The 24829-nt window shown below is 44.1% G+C and overlaps 1 protein-coding gene across 1 annotated transcript in view; it reads right to left on the minus strand.

The window, feature by feature from the left end:
* PPP2R2D (protein phosphatase 2 regulatory subunit Bdelta) overlaps positions 1 to 22705 on the minus strand; it is a 29592-nt gene extending 6887 nt beyond the window's left edge. The window contains exons 1-6 of the mRNA XM_035547812.1: positions 22559 to 22705; positions 22166 to 22255; positions 8088 to 8185; positions 4757 to 4922; positions 2984 to 3096; positions 315 to 492 (exon numbers count right to left, since the gene is read on the minus strand). Of these exons, the coding sequence (XP_035403705.1) occupies positions 315 to 492; positions 2984 to 3096; positions 4757 to 4922; positions 8088 to 8185; positions 22166 to 22255; positions 22559 to 22565 (652 nt within the window). The 5' untranslated portion in view covers positions 22566 to 22705. The remainder of the gene's footprint in view (positions 1 to 314; positions 493 to 2983; positions 3097 to 4756; positions 4923 to 8087; positions 8186 to 22165; positions 22256 to 22558) is intronic.
* Positions 22706 to 24829: the final 2124 nt, after the last annotated feature.

Raw genomic sequence — 24829 nt, forward strand, 5'->3', positions numbered from 1 at the left:
CTTTGGAAAGATCTACAGTAACACAGGATCTACTTTTCAAATCTTTCAACTCGTGCTTCAAGTATAAACTCCATAAATAAAACAAGCTCTCTACAACATTTCTACTGGCACTTTTTCACTGGTAGAATGCTTGCACTCAGAATGAGCGAGAGCATCCTAATACGCCTGCTTTCCCTGCATTAAGTCTCTAGATTTTTAAATCCTGCATTTTTATCTATAGATTTGAACACCAGTTCACAAAATTAAAGTGATTCTGTTAAACATACATAACTTACACGTACCCTAGTGCTCACAGAGGACCAAAAAAAGGATACTAAAACTTCTATCTGTGATTTCTAAATGCCATAGGTTAATTCTTAGGTCATCTGCAGAAAGGTATGTTTCATGATCACTATTTACTGAAATAGAGTTTATGTGATAAGTATGTGCATTTGCAAATATCCTTCTGGGACTTGCTTCTACCATTAGGTCCATGGGTTTCAATATTGGCACCTGAAACGTGAAAGAGAATGGTCAAGTTGGGCATAAAGCTGATTTCTGATTCAGAAGACATTAATTTCACCCCATCTATTTCTGTTTCGACTTACTGACACCCTCCCACCAGTTTTCCAACAGGAATATAAATTTATCCTCCCCCCCCATGAAATTAAAGAGCACAGCTGCAACCCCGAAGCTAAGAGATGCACAATAGCACACTGTCTAATGGCAAGCACTAATAGAAAAACTTGGATTTTCTGTTTTCTATAAATAGATTAAGTTCTAAACACCTTCTAAATCCTCAGAGCAAGAGATGCAGTAAACCAGGCCATGAATGGTGACTTGACAGACCGCTCGCACAAAACCTGGGTCACTGCCTTCTTCGGAAGTTACCTGTCAAATAAGGAAGCTTCGTACCTCACCCATCAGGAAAATAGTACATGTTTATAATGGCATTTGAAGATGCTGTTAATTGGAAACAAGTGCTTAAAAATGACCTCCATATCTTAGAGGGTGCTGGTGAAATTGTTAAGAAGTTTGCAAAGGACCTCCCCTATTTGTTCACTGAACAATGAGTACGATTTCAGGAACATGTAAACGCTCTATTTTCACAGCTAGCTGATCCAAAGGACGATCCAAAGGACGTGGCTTATCCCAGCCAAGTGTATTAAGCTTTCTTCTTGCTCCTTCCCCAGCCTTGTCACTGACCAGCAAGTCAACAGTTTAATGCTGTCCATGGACGTTCCCATGCTGTGCTGTTGAACTGTGTGTACTAGAACACCATCTTACATCATCTAACCACGAAAAGAGTTATGACACTGTTCAGGGTAATTTGTCTTCCTGAACAAGAAACAGATTAATCTAAGAGCTCTGTAATTGTTTTCACCATGTTTGTATCTTAGTCTGTTTAGATCATAAAAGGTAATTATTAAAATTAATCTATTACTGCTTATTAGGCAATATTCCTATCTGACCATGAGTGTTCCTAGCTCCAACAATTATCAATTGTGAAATTGAAGATGCTTTAATGGGAGTCATCAGGAACGGCACTTGGAAGTGACAAGGCCTCCACACACAGGAGGCTCTGAAGCACTCCTCCTAAAGTCTACTTTGTTACAAACAAATGGGGTTCTACTTCTGTAAGGATGTATGGAAACAATACCTGTAATAGGCCAAGTTACATACGCTCTAGATCTCTAAAACTTGATATTTTTAACATATGAGGGTAACTGTCGGTAAGTTTTTCCTCCCCCTTCTGCCAATCTTTTCTCACGCTCGGTTCATTCCATCACCTTTTCTTGTACGATGATGTGCCTGGCAGGGTTTGCAGCCCAGCCCAACCTTCCTTTCCCAGAAGGGCAGCAAAATTAGAAGACTAACTTTTAAAAAAGTGGTTCTTGCTTTTTATTGCCCCCCTTCCTCCCCCTCTCAATTCAGCTTGATGATTCCTAAAAACATTCCAGTGTTTGAAGCAGATGCCAACGTGCTCATTGAGCGGTATAGCCAGTATCAGCCAGTGTCCAGCAGAACCGTTCTGGCCGTGTTCTGGACTTTCCATGCTCCCCGATGGGTTGTCTACTCCTACATAATGGCAGGGTTGGAGAAGCCCAAATTTTATCCCTACCTACTTCCAGCCACTGGGCTGAGGCATCGTATGATTTGTTTCCCTGGTTTTACATATTTTATTTGGAGTACTCAGTCAGATCTTGGCTCCTACACGCTAAGTAGGAAGCTACCTCCCAGCAGCGGGTAACCTTTCCCAGCACGACAAGGCATCATGCTGATGTATACCTAAAGCTTCGATACTCAATTTAAGCAAAGCAAGAGAAAAAAAACAATCCAAACATCATCAGCAACAACATCAACGAAACAAAACCACAAAACCACAACAGCACAGTTCCTGCAAGTGTCAGGAGTGACAACAGCTTTAGAAGTAGTGAGAGCCTTGGTTCAATTCCTATTTATAGATACAGCAACAAAAATAAAATCCATCAAAAATCCCCTAACCCCAAATGACTGCTTTGGTTTTGAACTCATGCTTTAAAAGGTTCCAAGTCTGGAGCACTAACCCTACCGTAACATCACGATGAAAATGGACAAATAGCAAGGCTCCAGAAGTATATATACACATTAGGTTTCTCAAATGCCCATGAGCTGGCCTCTAACAAAAACACCCTCTCTAAGACAAACTTTTAAAAATCAAAATTAAGTATTAAGTTTCCTATCCATTTAAAAAATAAGATGTTCCAAGAAAAAATAACTATTGAGAAGTTAATATCTTAGTTTTGAAATTTGTCTCAAGTTTTCCAAAGGATCCTTATTTTATGATTTTAGAAATACATGTATTTATCTATAAAATCAAGTGCGTTTTTTAAAAAAATTAAAAGGTTATCAACTACCCCGACCAAAGCACCATTTATAATCTACACATTTCAGTTGACAACTCTGAACAAAGGTAGAGAAGTACATGCAAAAAGATATTTAAAGTCAAAGAGCAGAAACATACCCGTAGTGCTGTGATTCTGAAAGGATCCCTAAGTCTTCCATCTTCATCTTTTAAATTATAACCTTCGGCTCTTTTATCCCTTTCACTTATTTTCCATAATTTAATAGTTTTATCTAAAACCAACAAAAATTCACATCCTTGAGAATGAATTAAATTCAAAATAAATTCCCTAACTAATGGAGTGAGCGAAGTGTGTTATTCATCCATCTACGTTTCTACTGCTTGCCACAGAAAGGATCCCACTGGCGTCCTTTAAACAACTACATAATATGAAATACAACCTTCCCTACGTAGACATGAAGGACTTTGCCTTCAGCAATATAGTTTAGCAGAATTAGTACATTAAAAATAAACAGAAAATATGCACTTAGAGGGTGCGGATGGGAAATGCATGGAAATACCATTTAAGGGAAGAAGAAAAATAAGTAGATTTCATTTTTAACTTTAATATAACATTCAGTTTGAATAAAATACAAATTTCTGCCTGAATGGTAGAGCACAATGCCTACCATTCACCAAAATGACCCTTTGCAAGGGAAGTTTCACATGCTGATCACCAAAATTCAGCAGTGAGCCCTCTATTACTATCTAACATTTTTAATAGACAAATGCTAGGGAGAGAAAACAAAAACAACAAAAAAAGAATAGCTTGAATTAAAGTAACTCCCTTAAGGAGAGAGAAGAGTCAGGCAGAGGCAGTAACTGAGAAGGAGGTTTGCCGCACTGCTTTAGGATTCCACATCCAAAGGCATGTACTTCCCGGGTCCTACCAGGGGCAGTTTGTCCAAATGCAGCAAGGAAGTACACGCCGAGAGTGAGATCCTCCGCTAACTGGAAACAAACCTCTTCTCCCTAGACTACTACACATATTTAATGCATTTAAGATGACACACTTTAGAGACCGCCTTGAGTTTAGCTGGACTTGGATCAAAATAGATGAATTTAATTTCAAAGTCCAGCAGACAGAAGTCATTCCTGCTTTTGAAGTTCTGTATAACAGAACATACATCAGCACTTACAAAAGATCATCTAGGAACAAGGTAAAAGGCGAACCAAACTGTTAGGAACAAGTGCATCCCTCTGTCAAAGGCAAGTTTTTTTTCATGCACAGTTCTGCATTTACAGTTACAACTTGCTCCATGATGCATCAAAATGAAACAGTGCTAATAGTCACAGCACCGACTGCTTCAGCAATACATGTAACCGCTAATACAATAAGGGAAGAAATTAAAGAAAATAATGTGAATGAAAAAATGGTACAAATGTGCTCCTAGAGTGACCGTTGTCTTTTAATCCATAAGCTCTTCAAAGCACACACGACGTTTTAGAATCAGAAGAGCATTGTAACTACAGAGTTTCAATTTCAAATGCTTTTATTCTAAATTCATCTGGGATCACAAAAAATTCAATTTCAAAATTAGGATGATCAAGTTAATTTTAGACTTGTGCTACAGTTCAGCATATTGGCAACACACTTACGCTGAATGCATACTGAAAAGCAGAGCACCAGGGCACGTAAATTGACGACGTGGCCAGCACACCCACAGAGCGTAGCTCTGCAACCATGCCTGTGCTGTTGCTACTTCATTACTTCCAAGCTCCGAAGTCAGTAATTTACAAGGTATTACAATCAAAACAGACACTGTGTGTAATTAAGGAAGAAACTAAAACAACCCCAAAACACTGCAGAAAAACCCCACAAGTGGATCATCGATGAGATAATATTCAAATGACATACAGGAAGGTTTTTTTGCAAAAATAAAGTGTTCTTACCATTTGTAGACAGCAGGAAATGAGCAGCATTCTGTTGTGGTAACCACCTAATTTTATTTATTTTTTCCTCAATTTCTAGACTTTTCAAGTAGTCAAACTCAGGTTCATGACTCTGAAAGGTACTGTAAACATTATATTCTCCCCTAGAAAGAGGACGGCTTTTATTCTGCAAGGAAACATAATATTTCTTGAAGCTGATGTTACTCGGTTCATTAGGAACTATACATACAAAGTAACAACTAGAAACTGTCAATTAGAAAGTAAACTTTTTACAACAGGTCTTGCTCAATTTGACGTTTTTACTAGAGTTTAGCATCAATACAATATGCACAGACTTCCTTTTTAAAAGTAACTTTCTATACAAATATTTGTCTACTTGTATCAAAGCACTTCAAAGAGGCGTGCTGTCTGCAGAAGAGTTCCTGGGTTCATTTGGAAGAGCTCTGGGTTACACTGCTGCTCCCCAGTACTTTCAACAGAACTGGAACAGAGAAATCAGCTGTGTCCTAAATCCTAAACCACCAACTCCATGGGATCAGTTTCTACACTTCACTTATCTCCTTTCCTTCCTTTCCAAAACTCAATCCTCTGCTCATCACAACATGACATTATACAGGGTTTCCAGACTAGCAAATAAATGTTAAAGGACAGAGGACGTGGTGCAATTAAATATGTTTGTATAAAACAGTGACAGCGCACAGTCACTGCTATATGAGCATTAGATGTAGCTCCTTCCCTACTCATTTTAAAACATGCTGCATCCAGAAATGCTATCAAGGCTCATCATTAAGCTTTGACAACCTTTTTCATTATGAAAATCTGAAGGCTGGAATTACCTTATTTTCATCTCAGGCTTTCTATGGAGTTTATTGTAACACACCAAAGACTATTACAAGTACACTAAAAAACTTCTTCCCCCCCCTCACAGAACTGGAACTTTGCATTATTTTCACTTGGCATCTGTGGCACCAAGGAACAGAGATCAAAGTTGCAGGTACCTGCAGACCTGCAGTATTAGATTTGAAGAAAATGTTATTGGGCTCTTCAAATAATTTAATATTAGATAGTGACTCATGTTTGGAGACCAGCTCCACTTGCAGAGCTGCAGTGCCCAGAACACCTGAAAAAAACAAACTCCCCAAAGCACAATCGGAAATCACACTTTAGAAGAAGCAAGTCACTTACTTCCAAAGGCAGGCAAGAAAATCAGTTGCCCAGGAAAAGCCTATCTTGCACATCGATTGACAGTGCGTTACTGTGGAAAAAATAGTAGTGACTCACATAATTAAAGCCTGCTATGCCAACCTGAGGCTCCACAGGCAACCTTTGTTCTGACACTTACTTGCATTTCCATGCTTGACTTTGCAACTCTGATAAGGTTTTACAGAGGTTTTTTTTTTTTTTTTTTTTTTAAACTGCAATCTTTCACGTATGGAATTTTAGTTAAGTCTGAGACTTTACATTACTTCGCTCCCTGTCATTTAACTTTTAATCATTTTAGATAGGATCCTCTCACCTAACCAAACAGAATAGTGTAGTTAAGTAATGGAGATAACTACCTATGTTTTGTGAAAGTTGCCTGGGCAGTGGTCTCACTCTTTACTCATGTATTTGCTTGGAATAACCAGCTGCTTGCAACTGAAATAATGCCCTATGAGTTCAGGGCACAGAGCCCAACATTTCAGCCTTCCAAAAAACAAAGTGTATGTAAAATTTTATAACTATCCGAAGTTATTTTAAACAATGTAATTTTTTGACTATAAGTTTAAGATTTTATCATGTTTCTAGTCATTTTATCTATTTTCTTTCATGTTCTTATTATTTTAGGTTTCTCTTCCTCCTCTTCAGAAATTCCACGGTTTTGTAGATGACAAGAGAAAGGACTCTAATGCCCACCTCTTCCCTACAGCCCACATGTGCTCCCAGAAGACATTTGAATATTCCTGTGTGAAGAGTGTGACTTTCTTTTAATACTACAAAGAAAAGACATGACAGCTGGGTTTTGAGTTACGGAACTGAGCACAAACAGCCGAAAGCCAACCAATAATAGCTCCACCCTGAACAAGCGTCAAGGAAGTCAGAGATCCTGAGCAGGTGGATCCTTTTGACCTTGGTCTCTGTGCCTTAGTTAAGTCTACACAGCAGGCTAAATGATAAATGAGCAGTGTGCTGTCTAGGTGTAGTTGGGTAACGTTTCAGCAGCTTTTCCAGCAACGGTATTTTCATTTCACTGCCTCTCAAAATCCTCAGAGTAAAACTGATAAACCATCTTCGGTGAAACGTTCTGTAAGTAGTATCAGAGCGAGGATGAAATGCAAAATATGGATGGCTATTGGTTAATTGAGCATCATTCCAACCACACAGTGAAAGAAGGGGGATTGTGCTGGAAAAAAAGCATAGCACCTAAAGATCAGTACACTTCATGCACAAACAAGCTGAATCAAAATTCCACGATCACTTCTGGTATTTCTAAACCCGGAAAAGGTTCAAATTCTCATCAGTTCTTCAAAGGGAAGGATATACGTGGTCTTTGGTGGGGGGGGGGGAAAAAGGAGTTGTCACGTGGAATGTTGACGTAAAAGAAAAATTCCACATTTCTCTCAGACACGAAAAGGCATGAAAACTGTTTTTCAGCAAAAGGCTTCATCAGTAAGTCAGCATTTAGTGTATTTTTCCAATACTTTGGATATAAAAGGCTTGGCAATGTATCTGCATTGATGAATGGGCAGAATACAGCACAGCACTATCTCCCAACTGATAGCACTGGGCAGAGCCATCTGAAAATCTGCTTAACTACCGGAGGGGGAAGTCTTCATACCCTCTGAACCAAAACACCCAAGTGTTTCTGGAGATGAAGCTGTTACCACTGCTTTTGATTCATAGGATCCTAAAAAACACCTCATGTTTTAATTCTTCAATTTTTGGACCATGCTACTCTGTTGTCTTTGCAGCTTAACATGTATGCTCTTTTATAAATCAGTTCTTTTGCACTATTTTCAAAAACATTAGAATGTGTCTTACATCCACCTAAGTGTAAAGTTTAGGAGAAACTCCAAATGCAATTCTACACTTACGATACTGAGCATAATAGGTACACATAACAAACTCACTGCAGTTTTGTGAGGGTTTTTTTTTTGAAAGTGAGGGGGTGAAACCACCACCAACCTACATTACCAAATTCAGCACGAGGCAGATATTTATAAATATGGCTAACACCATCTTCTGAGAAAACTACCCAACCATTTAAACTTCACGGCATGAGCAGATGAAGTGAGACTGTGCAACACAAGAGCAGCGTAGTAACAGCACTTTTGTTTTTCATGTCACTGACCTCTTGTTCCCTTTGAAATATAACCACTCTGCCACCTTTGTCTCCTGTTGCAAGAAGATCACCAGAGTAATTAAATTCAACTGTTGAAATAATATCAGCTGTAAACAGAACAGAAATAAAATAGCACTGTAATGTGGAAAGCAAATCAAGACGTTTCAAGACTTGAATACAAAACAAAATTACAATTTATATTAATGCAACAGCAAAACTACTTGATTTACATCATTAATACCCAGAAATTAAGTCGTTTCAAAGCCTGTCAAAATTTATTTACAATTTAAACCATCCTGTGATTTCTCCATTTCAGAAGCTTGAAAGCCTTCAGTCACCGAAGAGAAGGCACGCTGTTTTAAGAAGCCAAGCTACGTATTCTACCTGTCACCAGTGAACACTGACCCACGTAAGGAGTAATGCCTGCCCAGCGCTTCCAGGAGTAAGAATCGTGCCAGAAGCGGTTCGTTTGTGGTGTTACCTTGGAGTAGCACTGCAGCTTACACCTATCAGTGCGAGGTGCATGCCTGCCTTTCCCCTGAGCTAACTATTTACGTAGTTAGTTCAGGAAGCTGAACTGGCCAAATAAAAAGAAAAAAAAAAGAATTTTTGCCAATCGAGTTCAGTGAATCAACTCCATGCAGAAGCATCAGCATTTCTACACCAAACGAGGCAAGGCTGACGGCAGCTGAAGGAACAGGACAGCGAAGTAAGAGACCGCAGGACCTCCAGCGCAGACTAACTTAAGCTCTCTTGGACTTAAACCTTGAAAAAACAAGCAGTATTTATTCACCACTACATGCCACAATTAATCTTTGGAGGTGGTAATGAAGAAGTAATTGCCATTAAATGATCTCTAAATAAGGGGGAGGATAGATAAGGACCTATAGATCTGTCACAGACTTTAGGCATACGGTAACAGCAGCAAAGTACTACTCACCTTAAACATGTAAGTAAACTTTTAACCCTACTGGTGCTTGTTAGCCACGTCAACTTTTCATTACATTAGGCAGGTAGGAAAAAAAGATTTGAAGTATCTGATATCAATTAGTTTCAGAGTTTGCAATTAGAGACTAGTTGAAAACTACTTTCCTGTATTGATTTTGATGTGCTAACTTCTAAGCTCCTTTGAATAATCCCCCCCTTTTACCAGGAAAATGATTAGGAAGTCTAATCAGTTTTCTCGAGACATCATTCATATTTCAGATTTTATTAAGAGATCCTCCAGACATTTTTTTTTCCTCATGTATAGGTATTGTAATTTACCTCCTTTGATAAATACATAAATAATCTATTTTCTACAGATTTATCCCAGCTTTCAACGTTACACTACCAACCTGCTTCTGGATATGTCTACTATCTTTCTTTAAAGCATTATGAGAAGATTTAATTTTGGTTAAAAACAAACAAAACCCAGGATTATTGCTGATCTCGACTCCCCCACAGACCATAGCACGAGAACAAAACCCACGCCACTGCTGCACACAGTTCGAACTCAAAACCCAAATCTCTCCTCAGCTGATCTACTTGCTGAAACCAACTCCAGTACTAGCTCCTAGTCTCTCTAGCTTGACTCCCTGTCCATGCACAGACCCATCCCCACCTGCCTGCCCGCCGCCCAGCGGCAGCGACCGCCACCTCAGAAGCTCCCAGGGCATTTACACAGACCTTCAATATCAAGACCAACCCTCACCCAACAGGACAAGTCCACCACTAACCCACGTCCCTTAGCACCACATCCACACATCTCAAACACCCCAGGGATGGGGACTCCACCACCCTCCTGAGCAGCCCGCCCCAGCGCTTGACCGCCCTCTCTGTGAAGAAATGCTTCCCACTGTCCAGTTTAAACCTCCCCTGGTGCACCTTGAGGCTGTTTCCTCAGGTCCCATCACTCGTCACCTGAGAAAAGAGACTGACACCCACCTTGCTGCAGCCTCCTTTCAGGGAGCAGTGGAGAGCACTGAGGGCTCCCCTCAGCCTCCTCTTCTCCAGAGGAAGCCACCCCAGTTCCCTCAGCTGCTTCTCATTTTAAGATGCAATCTTTTCTGGCTTCACTGTGAACACTGTCAGAATGAAAACGATTTCCCCTGTTCTCCTTACCCTAATTTCACATTTTGCATCCAATTCCTGGTACACGGCCATTTGCCTCCGTAACAGACTGCATACGGAAGTACTGAAAACACAACCTACTTCACGCAATCCTTCCCTCCTCCAAACTGCTCAAATGGATTTAGAGCAATAAATAATTACATACAGAAAACAGCGTACAGCTTAAGGGTTTCACTAGCGCTAAGCGATCTCCTGGTTCAGGAACTGCCTTAGCACTCAGCTCCCCGCAGCACACCCAGCACGGTGTACCCGTACCGTCATTCTGTCAGCCACACGCCCCGCTGAGGAGATGCACTGTGTGTGTGACTGTTAGCCATACGCACTCGACTCAGGCCATATTTTGTACTACTGGCTGTTCAGTTCAAAAACCGATCGAGAAGACACTTCTTTCCACTTACCATAAAGACCCACTCTGTCACAGCTGTACCTGCACACTGAGCACAGCAGCGCCATTTCACACTTGTCTTCATCAGACCTCCGGGTTAAAACGGCAAGTGTCAAGAATCACACAAAAGCTGTCCATACACACCCAAGTGCCATCTCTGTTCCCCTCTTTGGAAGGTTAAGGAAAACACCAGAACTACATCGTCAGTACATCAGCACCAGCGCTGCCGACGCTACGACCGAGCCGCATGGAAGAGAAGGCCGAGCGGTTTCCATGGCTGCCAAGAGAGCAGCTCCTCGCACGCCAGCTTCCCTCCCAGGGAATCCCGGTCACACACTTTATCCCAAGTAAGCCGAAAGAACGTACAGGTTGCCTTATATGTAACCTTACCCCTTTCTTTAATGTACTTCCTCTCACAACTACGGTAACGTACCGCCGTAACCCCCTTCCCAAAGCTCGGCACCTCTCCCTGGTGCAAGTCCTCAGACGGGCACAGAGTTACACGCACAAGGTGCACGGGGGGCCGTGCAAAGGCCTTGGCTGATTTGGAACTGTGCTGGCTTGAGAACGAAAACAAGTTTAATCAAGGCCCTCTCACAGCAACCTGCATAGCACACGTATGTGGGAACTGTGCCACTGTTTGAAAGCCGACTCATTCTTCCTGCACGAAAATCCTGGGGAAAAATGTACAAGAACTCAAATTCAAACAGAACCAAAACACACACACACAAACCCCTTTGTGTATGTGGTTAATATACTATTAGCCTTTATACTGATCCATGCTAATTATTTCCACAATTATACATTTGTTTTGTGCCCAATACATGTCTAAATTGTGCAAATGTATAAATAAGTTATTACAAATGGTTGGCTGGCTAAGAGGTTTTCCAGTTACAATTACCAAATACCATGACATAAAGAACTTTGCACTAAAACTGACAAAGCTAGCGTGCACTGAGCTAGCTGGAAATGTAATCTGAATTAAACTCTACTACAAGACTGACAACGGTGCTAGGATTAAAAGAAATCCTACATCCTAGTATCAATCAATAATACACAGGGAAAAAAAGGCATTTCAAGAGGAAATAAACTAAGGAAAGATACGAACAGCTGAGATAAGCAGTCCGAAGTAAAATGATTTGATAGAATAGTTTCATGACATTTTCGGCACTCTACTTAAACATTAGGGTAACCCTTGAACTACAAAGGTTTACCCGTAACAAAACTAATATTCCACTACCACAGAATCTGAAAGTCATTCTAGCACAGGTCATTTTTATCCTGAGACGTTAGTAAACTGTCCTACCAGAAACAAATCCCCCTTTAACAGGTGCAATTATTTCAAAGTCAAGAAGAATACTTTTCTATTTAGTTTCAGGAAACAATATTGGTAACTTCTCCCAGGTACACAAAGTATCTACCCACATTATTTGCTCGAAATACACTGTGCACCATTTCAGCCTTTTCTTTATACTAACAATGTAATTCACAATAAAATATACAAACGCTTAGGAAAGCACGGTACTTCCTCACGTACAGCATCTCACACACTCTTCTCCTACACAAGCACCCCTGTGATTACGTTTTGGAAATGGAGAGGTGTGCCCAGCCTCCTTCCCTCCAGCTTTGTTCCCCCGTTCCCCTGTTCTGGAAGCAGCCACAAGAACTTGCACTCTTGTAAGCTAAGGAGAGCAGCAAGACCTATGGTTTTACTGTAAGATGTGTGTCTGGCAATATCTCCTTACAGTCATGAAAAATTAATGTTTAGTTTCACTTTTGGAAAGAAGTTCTAACTTAGTTATGGCCTGCACGCACAGTAGGAAACTCCCAGTTGTTTCCAAAGCTGGTACATTAAAAGGAGCGTTGGGTGAAAGGTGCCGGCAACCAGACTGATTCTGTCGAACCCTCACATTTAAAAGCACTGAGTGCTTCCACGGGCAGCACATGACCTCCAAACACGCTAGAAGGCTAAAAACATCCATCTCTATAATAACGTGGTGGAAACCATTCCCAGTGACTCAGGAGACCATCCTGTAAGCCTTATCATAAATTTCAAAACTTAGTATAAATGCTCTAAGTCATAAAAAGGCTCGGGTAGGAAGGGACCTTACAGATCTCCCGGTTCCAACCCCTGCCACAAGCAGGGACACCACCCACTAGATCAGGTTGCTCAGGGCCCCATCCAACCTGGTCCTGAGCACCTCCAGGGATGGGGCAGCCACAGCTTCTCTGGACAACCTGTGCCAGTGCCTCACCCTCCTCTGAGTGGAGAATTTCCTCCTAACCTCTAATCTAAATCTCCCCTCTTTTAGTTTAAAACCATTCCCCCTTGTCCTGTCATTACCTGATTGAGCAAAGAGTCACTCTCCACCTTTTTTATAAGTCCTCTTTAATTACTGAAAAGCTGCAATGAGGTCTCCCTGGAGCCTTCTCTTCTTTAGGCTGAACATCGCCAGCTCTCTCAGCCTTTCTTCGTAGGAGAGGTGCTCCAGCCCTCTGAGCATCTTCGTGGCCTCCTCTGGCCCCGCTCTAACAGCCCCACGTCCTTCTGGTGCTGGGGGCCCAGAGCTGGACGCAGGGCTCCAGGTGGGGCCTGACGAGGGCAGAGCAGAGGGGGACAATCCCCTCCCTCCCCTGCTGATGCCTGTTAACACCAGTGCTGGATATTAACTTCCCTGTATCCCCAGCCCCCTGCCCTAAGCCTGGTGAAGTTCTCTAGTATCAGCCCTCCGGTCTTCTCGGGCTGGCTGTGCCGGGGGTGAAAGCGGGGGATGACAGAGACTGCTTTTGTTACAGCTCCAAGGAGAGCAAGCTGAGGCCTACAGGCTAATCCCACAAAGGACTCACACGAGGTATTTCTGACACTGATATCAACGCCTCGGCTCTCCGTTTAGGCATCTAAAATAGATATCTAAAATTAGCTACCATGAACTCTTCCTTTCTCAGCTGGCTGCACACTGCCATTCCTGTTCCAGCCTAAAGCCTGAAGAACCCCACAAAGTATAGCTCTCCCGGTAGGCAGACGGAAGGTGGTCCAGCTGCACGCTCCGCTTAGCACTGACTGCTAGACACAAGCAGCATCAACTTCTCTCCTTCTTGGGAGCTATTCGAAGACTTTCGGCAAAATCGCCCTCCTCGCACTTAATGGACAAGGAAGCGAAGCAGTCACCGTTTTCAAACATTATCTAAAAAGAAGGACGCTTCACATTCTAAAGGATCTCTACCATTACATTTTTGGAAAACGTAACTTAATACAGCTTCACATTTAGCTCAGAGACTGACAGAAATGCATACTAGCCGACCTGTCTCCTGGCCCTCCCCTTGAGAAACATTTTAATACACAATACCTCAGTCCGCGGTCCGTCCTGGAGATCCAAACAAACAGCTGTTTTTAAGGACCACGAAGCTCTCTGGAAAGGCTCAAGCTTTGAGAGGAAGTGACTGGACCTGGCCCACAGCCAGAGAGCTGGCACAAACCGTAAAGGAGATTAACAGAGCAAACTAAACATAGAAAGAACATTTCTGTGCTTTCAATCAAGATCTCACACCTTCCCCTACCCCACGCCCTGTGATTCTAGAGAGCATTTTGTTTCACAACTGAAGGAAGGTCCCGGAGACACTGCACGATCACCTACAATTGATGGGAATGAAAGGGAGTGCACGGGGGGGGGGGGGTAACTACAGGCTATGTGCTCCTAAATCAACTTGGAAAGCAGAAGTTGGGATGTCCCTGCGATGCTGTGCTGAACTGTAAGACATGACAGCAGAACGCGCAGAAACCTCTTTTGCAACAGGCAATGACAACACACGACCTCACGGCACAACTGGTGAGAAACACGGCCACGGCCTAGGCAGGACCGGCAAAGAACCACCACTGCAGAGCAACTAAATGAAGAATCAGATGGAATCACCAAAAGGCTTGGGTTGGCAGGGACCTTACAGCCCACCCGGCCCCCCCCTGCCATGGGCAGGACCCCTGCCCCAGCCCAGGCTGCCCAAAGCCCCCCAGCCTGGCCTTGGGCACTGCCAGGGATGGGGCACCCACAGCTCCTCGGGGCAGCCTGGGCAGGGCCTCGCCGCCCTCAGGGGGAAGAATTTCTTCCCAACATCTACTCTAAACCTCCCTTCGTTTAGTTTTAAATGGTTCCCCCTTGTCCTTGTCACTATCTGCCCATGTAAAAAGCCTCTCTCCATCCTCTTTAGAGGACCCCTTAGGTACAGGAAGGCCACTACAAGGTCTCCCGGGGCCTTCTCTTCCCAGGCTGAACACCCCCATCTCCCTCAGCCCGTCCCCACAGCCTGAGGGGCTGCAGCGCTCTGAGCATCCTCGAGGCCTCCTCTGGCCCTGCTCCAACAGCTCCGTGTCCTTCTGGGGCTGGGGGCCCGGAGCTGGATGCAGCACCGCAGGTGGGGCTCACGGGGCAGAGCAGAGGGGGACATCCCTGCAGGCACGCCTGCTCTGCTGCAGCCCGGGTACGGCTGGCTTTCTGGGCTGCAAGCGCGCACTGCTGGGTTATGTCGAGCTTTTGTCCACCAGAACCCCCAAGTCCCTCTCTGCTGGGCTGTTCCCAACGAGAGAGAACGTAATACAAGAATGTAAAAAGAGCAAGTAAGATTAGCAAAGGAAAAAACATACCCAGAGATGCACTAGAGGGAAGAAAGTAATCAAAGAAAATGAATAAATTCAAAGCCTAATGCCTGTTAAACTGTTAACAATAAAAAAGTGTTAAAAAATTGCATCTGAGCTTAACAAGTTACAGATACACAGTGCCTTACAAGTGCTTGTTACTTGATTTGCACTTATTGCAAGAGACCCCCCCCCACTCGGTGTCACACAGCGTCTGTTTGCACCAAAAGGGTTCTGGGGTGGGGCGCAGGGAGCTGCCCTAAGGTTTAACAGCTCCTCACCCTGGGTTCGCTGCAGCTATCACACAAGGCAAAGGCACAGAGCTGCCAGCGGGCCCTCCTCCCATTGCCTACTTGTTGGGGCAGGCAAGTGCCATCAGGAGTGCAGTTACTGCAGGATCCTGGTCACCAGCTTCGGCACTCCTTGCCAGTCTTCAACAACTCCCCTCCTTCTCCTCCTTCCTGCACTTTTTGCTCATCTGCTTCTGGCTGAACGCAGATTCTCCATACTACACCTGCCAGAACAGTCAATGGAAATGACTAACATTACCCTGCAGTTCGGATGGACTAAGACTGGCATGGCTGTTGTTGCAATGAAAATATTTCCCAGTGTTGTGTTTCTTAGTTTAATATTTGATAGAAAGCTGAATTCTGTATTTGGATTGTACTGAAAAGTAAGCCAGACTTTAAAGGTATAGAGAATCACTTGACAATGTATGTAGAAGTTATTCAAAATAATCTATTTTTCAGAATATACAATTTTTTAGACTATTTTCAGATTTCTACTTTTGTGATTGAAGACTAATACAGAAGCGCAATGTATCAGAGGTCAGGAGAGTAAACCAAGGACAGCATAGTTTTGCTCGGACTGAATTTCTTCCAGCTTACAGCTGTGCTGCCCACTTAAAGCATCCATCAGGTCTAATGTGCTTTTTTTTTTTCTCCTTTAATACTCAAACAACTTGCAAAATGGCTTGAATTGCCTTTACATACCCAGCAGAATTTAACCCGGCACATAATAAGCCTGCTTTTTGAACTAGTGTAAATCCCTGAATAGATCAGAGGTCAGCCAAGGGCGCGGGGCGGCAGCGCAGCACGGGACACTTGGAGCAGCAGCAGAAGGTGGCTGAAGCCAGCGCTGTCGCTGAGAGGCGGCGCACAAACACTGAGCCCTTCCCTTGAGCAGCTGCCGGCGTCTGGGTCCTGCGGCCAGGCCTAGCTAAGGCACCGGGCCCACGAGGGGCGAGCAAACAGGTAGGAGAGCAGTAAGGCGAGGTGGCAGCCCGCTCCCAAGGCCCGTGCCAAAGGCCAGGCTGCCCAGCACCCTGCCCCCCAACCCACACATTAAACCGATGTTAAAGCGACTTAACAGCCTGCAGCTCAGAGGGGACAGCGCAGCTCCCTTATTTACACAAGTCTGCAGTTTCTTCTCAACGGAACCAAGCAAAGCGATGCTGTAGGTCCTTTGAGTCACATCAGACCCATCTCCACCGGGCTCCCAGGGCACACGGTTGCCCCGATGCGTTCATACAATGCAAGGGCAAAGCAGCGACAAGAATAAAGAGCAGGAAAGCTGAACTTCAGCAAGACAGAAATTAACTTCATCTTCATGCTTGCTTTTTCTTACACAAGCTGAAAGCGTACGCAGGCATGAGTATGTGCCTCCATAATGAGTCAGGATTTGGTAACACGGCAAAGATGACGTTTAAATTCACCATCAGCATGTCAGATTCTCTCCTCCACGCACACATTACTTGACAGGCACCGCTCGAATGAAGATCACCTGGACTGTATTTTTTATTTATTTTAAAGAATATCTTGTTCACTTGTAAATCTGGGCTTCCTCACCGTGAGGAGCCATAACCTAAAGATTTTGGGAGCAGAGAAAGAACTAGAAGCTTCCAAAAGTTCACTAACGCAGCATTTCTCGCTCGTGCCATCTTGTTGCATCCAGAGTTACCTACTCACACGGTAAAACAGTGCAATTTACTTTCCAGTGGCGTAACACACTGCTTTTATTGTTGGCTGATAGAAGTGGAATTCAAAAGACTGCTTATTATTCAAATACTACTATCTGAGAACAACATTTTTAGGGAATAGCTTGTTGTGAAATAATGGGTGGAGATAAATTCTTGGTTGTGGGTTCCGCGAAAGAACAGAAGTGATCTCCCTAAAATATTAAGACAACTTTCTCCAGCAGGAAATCACTATGTAACAGGGGCTCAGGTCAAAACTGTTTGCAGAATTATTTCTGCCCACATTTAAAAAACACCAGCGCATTTCCCAAAGCTGATTTAATGTAATTGTGTGCATTATACAGAACACTGTACAACACACAAGGCAGGAAAGATCAAGGAAACCATCAAAAACTTTAGTCCCTGCAACAAATGGTGCCTCTTCAGCCTATTCTGCTGTCCTTCTGGGAGCGGAGATGTGGTAAGGCTGCAAAAGGATCAAGGTAAGAGCACACCACGGCATGCCGCCGTAAAACAGCAACAAGTGCCTAACGTTTTGGGTACAGCCGAGAACAGGCCCGTGAAACCACCTCTGATGTTATGCTTACGGCAAAATCCTTTTTCAAGAAAAAACAATCAACCAAACAAAAACCAGTCAAACAAAAAAAAGACAAAACAAAAACAGCTTAAAGCTGACTTTCTGCCCCTTCCCAGTAATAGGCGACATCTTCAGGTATAAGCAATTATTTAGGATGAAAGGGAACAATACATGTGGCTTAATAATGACTCCCTCACCGTGTTTCCCAGTTCTTACAGAAAAAAATCTTGAAAGATAATAACCAGTTTTGTCATTTCTTCCATGCAATTTTAACCAGATGTCAAATAGCTGTACCTCTTTTGGAATACATATATACACACACACATATATAATGGCACCATCATGCCAGAATCAGCTTTAAAAACAGGAAAAATAAGCCAGTTCAACTCCTGAACATTTTCGAGCCACTTATTTGTAAAGACAGCTATACACACAAAGTGTTTTTAAAGCACTTGTCTCCAGACTTGAGAAAAATTGCAGGATTATAGTCCAATATATTTTTATCAGATCGTGGTTTTCTTCTCTACTTATATTCTGCATTCTCACAAACTTGTGAGGTGGATTTACTTCTCTTCAGGCTCATTACTGCGCTAAGTAACGACTTTGTTGAACTGATGATAACAAGGTATCCTTTAGCTTACCCCTGCTATCAAAATCACTAGTTGGAGAATTTAAAAAAAGAAAACAGTATTTTTCTTTGATCTTCACATGCAGATAAAAAAAGTCTTTAATGAGCAGAAAATCCACTACAACAGCACAAGTTATGTTTGTAAGCCAATGACAATTCTTAACGTCAACGACAACTTTATTCCCCCCCCACCCCGAAGAACAAGAGGAGTCCTGCTCATGTGAAATACCTTGCAAGTTAATGAAAGGAGCTTCTAGGGAGCTCTCGTCAATTACACCAGGTCACCGGGTATACCATTTATTTGCAAGACCTGGCTTTACACTCAGCTCCTCCAGAAAAGACTTCAAATTAAACACTTAAAACAGATGAAGACTTCAGCTAATGAGGCTGTGAGAAGAAAGCAATACTCATTTAGTGGAGTAGCCACCCATTAAAGCTGCTTAAACCTGAAACAGGAATATATGCCTTACCAATACTGAATTAAAACAGCGTTTACAGAAGGGAACAGTTAATCACAATTCAAAAATCCATACAGACTGCTTTGAGGGGGGAGGGAGAAGTTAGAAGCAAAACCCAAAGAAATTCCAGCATCAGTAATGGGAAACCCAAGATCTCCACAGCATACAGGTTCATGTTCTGACAAGGATCAGACATCCCTCCCAAGTATGTCCAACTTGTCACTAGCACAAATCAATTAGGAAGATTTATAATACCCACTAAAAATATATATATTTATATACACGCTGCTAATTACATCCAGAAGCAGTCATATGTCTGTGCATGTGCAGTGTGCATATATGCAGTGCATGTGTCCCAAAGGAATCTGGGACTATCTGTATATTATTTAAATAAGCTGTTTCATATTTTGCTAGAAAAAAAAAAAACAAGAAAAAAAAAGTATTTTTTGAGCATGCAAAACAAATTAAACACTGAAATCACAAAAAACAATTAGGTCTTGGGTAGCACAAAAATACCCTGAGGCCTTTATTTAGAAAGCTAATTTCTACCAAAAAAGGTAATCAAGAACAAAAAGTTTCACAGGCAATCAGTGTGGTTTTCATAATCCCAGGGTTTTTTTTTTTTTTTTTACACTAACAACCAAATTAGAGCACAAGTTTAAACTACTACTCTCCCCCCCACACCCCAAAAAAAAAAAAGATTAAACTTGTTGCTATCCTCAATACTAGTTCTTCGATTCCGTATCTGTTTTTAATCCAATCTTCCTCCTCCTCCTTCAGTCCAACTAAACTTTCCTGCTTCAGAAAACTACATATTTCAAAACCTGGTGTATTTTCCTGATCTTTTTATATGGCCAATCTGGCCATTACAAACACTGGTATTCTATTTATTTGAGCAGAGCATTGTGCAGATTTCAGAGATTACTCACTGAAGAAGCCAGTTCCATACGCAGAAAACAAAGAAAGAGAATGATTTTCTATACTCATGACTTAGACAAAATCCTGTGAATAGAGATGACAGTTGCAAATCTAACTATAGCAAAGGAATAAAAATATTAGCAGGGTTATGGCAAAGCAATACATCTGAGGAAACTACTGAATACAAAACGCATCCTAGAATTGCGGTTCAAAAGGAAGCGGGATTCTGGTTACATTGCCTGACTACCAGGCATCTTAATTTCTACTGCTGAATGAACTGCCCATAGGAACATTTAGCAAAAATGTCTGCATTTAATACAGCTGACAGCTATTTCACGTTATCATTTTCAGATTTCTTTTACAGAGCTATTTTTTTTCACAAAACGGGGAAGAAAAAAAAGTATTACAAAAAGGTGAGTTTTCCCCATCACACCAATGTACATGGAACTCACAGTGGCTGTATGTAGTATTTGCAGCAAGGCTATTCCAGGTCAACAGCAGCACATCCAATACATTTAAATGTGGGTTGGGTAAAAGATGTCAGAACAACAGCGATGAATAAATATCTCCGTAACTGGGAACAAAAATTTAGCAATAGAATTGCATTCTCACTGCATACTGCGGAGCCAAATTCAGACAATTACTAGCAAATAAACCATTAATTCTGCACTCAGTTTTTGCCTTGAAATCAGAATTAACAGGAAAAAAAAAAGCAAAAATCAAAATATAGCCAGAGTCCCAAAATCTCTAAGTAGTTCTCATACTCCAGTAGGAAAACAAAACTCTAGCACCAATTCAGAAAAAAAAACAGGTGCTAAATGCTTACTTACATTAATTGCCCCACGAAAAAAATAAATTCCTCCTATGTAACAAGTGTCACACACAATCTGCAGTCCTCACACCAGGAAAAGTTGCATTAATAAGGTACATAGGGGCAATTCCAGGATAGAAGTGTTGAAGCACTATCACCCCTACTTCCTCTCAGCATTGCTCAGATCAGAGAGCTTTCCGCTCTAACGAAGAACTCGGCCTTGGTGATACGTCTCATCAGTAATCTAAGTTCCTCCTTGAACAACCCTGTTATGCACTTAAATAATTAAATGGATTTAAGACATTCTGGTATTTCAAAAACTAAAAGCTTTCCAGCACTACACAAATTCTTGTTGCTCAGCTGCTGACAGGGAAGCAATGTGCTCATAGAAACACGTCTTATTCAACATGGAGAACTGAAGTTTAGTTACACAGTGAGAGAAACCGAGAAAAAAAGACCATTTGGGAAATTCATGAAAGCTACTTAAATGTATTTTCAAAAGAATTCTAGGCACTTCAAAACAATAGTACGTGGCGCAAAACGTACTTAGTAAAAAATAAAAGGACGAAAACAACGGCCAAGTCTGAGTACTAGTTTCTTGAGTAGTTTTCATGTCCATTCCTCCCAGAGCTCTTATTTTGAATGGAATGCCAAAACAAGTGGCATGAAAATGAAAACACCGTCAATGTTATTTCCCTGCAGCAGACACTAAGGAAAAAATATTTACTGCATCCAGTAAAAATAAAATACACAGCCCATGAAAACCACACACTAGTCATTAGTTATTTCACTTAACACAGTAGATACAGCAATTTCAATTAACGCAGTAAAAATCTTAATAAGTAGCACAGAATTATGTTTCATACTCATTCCACACCCCCCTTTTCTAAACAGCATCGTAGAATATCCTGAGTTGGAAGGGACCCACAAGGATCATCGAGTCCAACTCCTGGCTCCGCACAGGTCTACCCAAAAATTCAGAATTCAGAAGTCAGAATTCAGGATCTCCAGCCTGAACGGTTTGAACACGGAAAATTTAGAGAGAAAGGGTCTTCACCTCAGACTTAGGAACTTTGTGTCATTTCTACGTACTAGAGAAACACTCACCCCCCCCCTCCCCCCCCCCGAGTAAAACCTTTTTTTTTGGTACTCATTCCCACACATGACGGGCTTGGAAAGTTTCGGAGAAGGCGTAAAGATGTGCCCATTTCCCCTACTTCAGCATCCCTGTTTGTAGCTTCCCCACGTCACCATGAAGGCAGGAAACCTCCCCCCAGCCGCAGGAAGCCTTCAAACTCCACTCTTAAAACGAGTACACATGACAGAGCTGCACGCTCTGTCGCTCTCTGTGCGTCAGGAGCGAAACCCGACGAGCCTGGCAGGCTCCGGGTGCGTTTGCCTCCGTTCCATCCCCGCCGTCCCCTCTCCTCGCTGGCGATGGGCACGAAGGCGCAGGGGGAGGCCACGCCGCCTCCCCGTTAGGCTCTCCCGCAGTCGCGCTGGAAGCCCGGGCGGCAGCTTAGTCATGGCCGGGGGCTGCCGCGGCCCCGCCGCCGCCTGCGGGGGGCCGAGGGGCCGGGCCCGCTCCTCCCTTACCTTCCGCCACGTCCTCGTCGATGGCCCCCTTCACCTGGGAGAAGCACCACTGGAAGTCGTTACCGTTACCGCCGCCGCCGCCTGCCACCCCTGCGGGGGAAGAGACCGCGGTGAGGGGGGAAGGAAGGGAACGGAGGGAGCCGGCCCTGCCCGCCGCCCCCGCCGCCCGGCCCCTGCCCCCCGCGGCCCTCCCCACGCCCGCCGCGGCCCGGGCCCCGGCCCCGGCCCCAGGCCTCGGCCCCGCAGCCCCTCGGTGCCCGGCCCCCCGCAGCGCCGCCTCCCGGCCCCGGCCCGGCGCGTTGGGCCCGGCCCGGCCTGCGGCAGCAGCGGCGGCGGCGGCGGCGGCTCCCGCGGAGGCCGGGCGGGCGGCGGCCGCGTCCCCCCGCGCCCCACCTGCCATGTCGCGCGGTGCCGGTGCGGCGGGGGCGGGGGGCCGCGGGGGGAGGCGCCGGCCGGGAGCGGGTGGGAGCCGCCGCGCCGAGCTGCCGCCGCGGGAGGGAGGGAGGGGAGGGCCCGGCGTTTCAAAATGGCGCCCATGGCCGGCCGGCCCGCGCCGTGACGTCACCGCACGGCTCCCCGCGGGGAGGGGGCGGTGCGGGGCGGCTCGGCCCGGGGCTGGGCGGCGGGGAGCGGGGAGGAAGAGGAGTGGGAGGATGAAGATGAGGACGAGGAGGTTCCGGAGGTCCCCGAGGTCCCCGGCGGCTCTGCCGTGCCCGGGGCAGGTGCGGGGCCGCGGCCGCCGCTCGCCCCTTGGCGGTGGCCGAGCCGCCTGGCACCCGGCGGCCACCGCAGTCCTGGCGGCCGCGAGAGCGGGGAAGTTCTGAAAGTACCGGTTTTTGGTACATCTGATGGTTTATTTTCCATTCTTTTCCCTGAATTGTTAATGCAGACACTTCCCCGGGGGATACGCATAGATAGTGAAAGCTTCAGTGGTGCAATTTTTACACCTGAATCCCCAAAGTGAACACAAATAAATAAATAAATAAAATATATTTTTCCCGTAACTCCTGTATTGATGGATTTTTGACCTGTAAGTCCCTCGGAACGTGAGGGACTTCAAGCTTTATTGATAGCAGCCCTGAGCAGAAGGGCCGGGGGTGCTGGCAGACGGAGCTGGCAGCGTGCTCAGCGCCCTGAGACCTCCCGTACCTGCGCTGCACCCACAGCAGCGTGGGCAGCACGGCGAGGGGCATTGTGCCCCTCTGTCTGCCCTCCTGAGACCCCACCTGCAGCCCTGCACTCAGCTCTGGGGCCCCGCAGCACAAGGACAGGGACCTACTAGAACGAGGTCCAGAGGAAGGCCGCGAGGATGATCAAGGGTCTGGAGCACCTCTCCTACAGAGACAAGCTGAGGGAGCTGGGGGTGTTCAGCCTGGAGAAGAGAAGCTCCAGGGAGACCTACATTGCAGCCTTTCAATAGTAAAAGAGGGCTTATAAAAAAGATGGGAGAGTGACTCTTTGCTCAATCAGATAATGACAGGACAAGGGGGAATGGGTTTAAACTAAAAGAGGGGAGATTTAGATTAGAGGTTAGGAGGAAATTCTCCGCTCAGAGGGTGGTGAGGGCCTGTAACGGGTTGCCCGGAGGAGCTGTGGGTGCCCCATCCCTGGCAGTGCCCAAGGCCAGGCTGAGGGGCTTTGGGCAGCCTGGGCCGGTGGGAGGTGTCCCTGACCATGGCAGGGGATTGGAATTGGATGATCTTGAAGGTTCCTTCCAACCCAAACCATTCTGTGTTTCTGTGATTTAAAGCCCTTCTGGGGGACAGATAAGTGCTTAGAAAGGTAACAGGCTGTTCTGGCATGTCTTTACTGTTAGACAGCCTAAATCATGGTGGTAGAAAGTATGCAGGAAGTGGGTGGTGAACGGAGGCCTGGTGGGCTGTGATCTTGAATGCAGATGACAAAAGAAGTAGGTGGTCTTGTGTAGCAAGAGCCTCATTAGTGATCAGCAGTGACGAATGAAGAGCTCTGCAGCTGGAGTTCCTCTTTGCAGCTGGAGTTCCTCTTTCACAGAACCTATGTTCAGAGGGGCTCCAGCACCTTTCTGCAAAAGGACTTATTTTCTGAAACCTGCCTGAGTTCAGTGCGGTTCAAGTGAGAGAAGATTTCTTTCGGCTTGCAACCTTTCACTGATGTTACTTAGTTCCTTGGTTACAGAAATACATTTGAACTAAGTTGTCTTTATTTAATTTTTAGGTATGGTATGTGGTCCATTTATGGATTCATTACTTTATGTGTGTTGTTTATTCCTTATGCATTGTATTAAGAACTTAAGAATTTAAGTGAAATTAATTTCATCTTACTGTTCTGTGGGTGTCTTCTTTGTAGGTATGGGAAAGTAATCTTATAAGGGCAACTGGATATTAGTTGCTTTTCATTCGTTATCACATCTCTGCTCTGGAGAGAGAACTTGTGGGGCAAGTTCTGTGATTACCAAAACTCTTACTTACCTGTTGAAAGTTGACCATTTTATTTTCTGATTGACTAGCATGTTCAGTCCATAGTGATTATCCAGTTATATACATATATAAAACTAATGTTTTATGTGTCATAATTTTGTGGATACCTTGAAACTTCTGTTGTAATAAAGGAATAGATCACTAGTGGATCCAAATGGTACTGATTTTATTTTTAAGAAACTCAGTCTTGAAGGTTTTATAGTGT

The sequence above is a fragment of the Cygnus atratus genome, chromosome 7 (assembly GCF_013377495.2).
Source record: "Cygnus atratus isolate AKBS03 ecotype Queensland, Australia chromosome 7, CAtr_DNAZoo_HiC_assembly, whole genome shotgun sequence".
Taxonomy (NCBI): domain Eukaryota; kingdom Metazoa; phylum Chordata; class Aves; order Anseriformes; family Anatidae; genus Cygnus; species Cygnus atratus.